Source organism: Eleutherodactylus coqui, chromosome 6, assembly GCF_035609145.1.
Source record: "Eleutherodactylus coqui strain aEleCoq1 chromosome 6, aEleCoq1.hap1, whole genome shotgun sequence".
Lineage (NCBI taxonomy): Eukaryota > Metazoa > Chordata > Amphibia > Anura > Eleutherodactylidae > Eleutherodactylus > Eleutherodactylus coqui.
The window spans coordinates 230272076-230274306 of record NC_089842.1 but is presented as its reverse complement, the minus strand read 5'-3'; the positions used below and the strand labels follow the sequence as shown (position 1 = coordinate 230274306).

Here is a 2231-nt window from a genome sequence, read left to right as displayed (position 1 = left end):
GATGAACTAGCATCGAAGTCCGCTTCATGCCCGCGTTTGCTGAGGGTGTGGGCTGAGGCCTATGTCCCGGGGAAAGTGCAAGTACTCCAGGTTGGGGCTGTGGAGCTTTGTCCTGCTAATCCAGTCATTGGAGCGGTGAAAGGAAAGCTAACTGATTTAATGAGCCCGTCTCAGATGAACTAGCATCGAAGTCCGCTTCATGGCTACGATTGCTGAAACTGTGGGCAGATTCCTATGTCGTCGGCGCGGTGCAAGTCTGCCATGTTTGGCCGCTCTGATTTATTTTTTGTTCATGTCTTGGGTTGCCTAGGACCCACCTATGCTGTTGGTGCACACTTAGTTCACATCGCGGTGTTTGACCTGTCTGGCACAAAGACACTGACTGACTTGGGTAGGGGGCAGAGTGCAGATGGCTTTCCCCTTGCGGTGTCGATTGAGCTATGCGACACCTAGACAGAATGAATACTGTCTGGGCACATGGATTCCCCATAGCTATGTAACTAATGCCCACGTTTGCAGCTCCTGACGGAGGTGGCACAGGATTGGAATGAAGATGGAACGTCAATTTCTCATTGATTCTCTACAGCATTGTGGGCTATCACACCGCCCCTTTTAAAGAGGGTCGCTACCTGGCCCTGCCAACCCTCTGCAGTGTGTGCCTCTGGTTCCTCCTCATGGCAGATGCACTTATAAATAGGCATGAGGGTGGTGTGGCTATGCAGCCAGCGTGTGGCATGAGGGCAGCTGAAGGCTGCGCAGGGACACTTTTGTGTGCGCTGCGGATGCAGGGTCGTGCGGGGGGATTGGGCACCATGTAACCCAGGAGAAGAGGCAGCGGTGTATCCCGCAGGCTGTGCTTGTGCTTGGTTGGAGGTAGTGTGGTGCTTTAGCTAAGGTGTACCTTGCTAATGAGGGTTTGTCCGAAGTAAAAATTGTTAGGGGGGGGGGCTCACTCTTGCCGCTACTGTGGCTTAATAGTGGGACCTGGGAACCTGAGATGCAGCCCTGCATGTTGCCCCTCGCCTGCCCTATCCGTATCTGTGTCATTTCCATCACTTTCGTAGGTTTTGCAGATTTGCACAAATGAAAACCTTAGCAAGCATTGGCGATATACAAAAATGCTCGAGTCACCCATTGACTTCAATGGGGTTCGTTACTCGAAACGAACCCTCGAGCATCGCGGGAAGCTCGACTCGAGCAACGAGCACCCAAGCATTTTGGTGCTCCCTCATCTCTAATCCTGACCATAAAAAGTTACATACAGCATACATAGAGAAACAGTGCAGTCCAAGGTTTTTATTAGTATAAAATAATTATAGATGTTGATAATTCTATTGCGTATATTGATACAGGCATGGCCAACATTATCCTTCAAAAATTAGAGCAGCCTTCCTTTCTTGTAATTTCTAGAACTTCTAGGTTTCCTTTATGCAAAAAGTTTTTGTTCAACTCAGAAACGAGGGATAACTTTCATCTTGTATGAATGCGGTCTTGAAGCATGGGTGTTGGGCTTCGGTCTTATGCTCAAAGTCTTTCTGTCTACAGTGGGCTCTAAGATAAACTTTTGCAATACAGTTGTCAGAAAGAGGAAGAGCTCCATGCGAGCTAGGCCTTCTCCCATACACACACGTTTGCCTGAGAAGACAGAATGATATAAAAAGTCAAACTACATTTAAAGGGTTTTTTCAGATTTACAAAACTAATTATCCATTTCCCTTTTAGGTAATTTTAAGTTAGTCACTTTTTGAGCCCGGAGAAACAAAGTTAACCACCAACCGTTTTTCTGACTACCTAATGGACAATGTAAATAGTATACATTGGTAGTCTAAGACACTGCTTGCTGCTCTGATTGGCCTGCAATACTCATGTGGATGGCACTGGTTAATCAAATCAGGACTGTGACTGTAACAAGGGGCGCCCTCTACATCTAGAAATAAAAAAGGTTTCTACACCGACATACACTTTACTGTAAGAGCAGTGAGAGTATGGAACTCTTTGCCTGAGGATGTGGAGATGGTGAACTGGGTAGAAGAGTTTAAAAGGGGCCTGGACTGGAGCATTACAATATTACAGGTTAGAGTCACTAATCACTCCAGAAGAATTGTTGATCGAGAAAATTCTGAAGCAATTTATTTTTTCGCTAAAAATTAGGAAGACTGGCTTCTACTTCATTGGGGATTTTATTGGCTTCCACTGGATCAAATTGGGGGTGTGGGGCACACAATAGGCTG

General features: G+C 46.5%; 1 protein-coding gene across 2 annotated transcripts in view; it reads right to left on the bottom strand.

Annotated features, from left to right (window-relative positions):
• Positions 1–1281: 1281 nt before the first annotated feature.
• LOC136633382 (cytochrome P450 2H2-like) overlaps positions 1282–2231 on the bottom strand; it is a 61510-nt gene continuing 60560 nt past the window's right edge. For both annotated transcript variants that reach the window (XM_066609081.1, XM_066609080.1), the window contains one exon: positions 1282–1635. In XM_066609081.1, the coding sequence (XP_066465178.1) occupies positions 1451–1635 (185 nt within the window). In that variant the 3' untranslated portion in view covers positions 1282–1450. The remainder of the gene's footprint in view (positions 1636–2231) is intronic.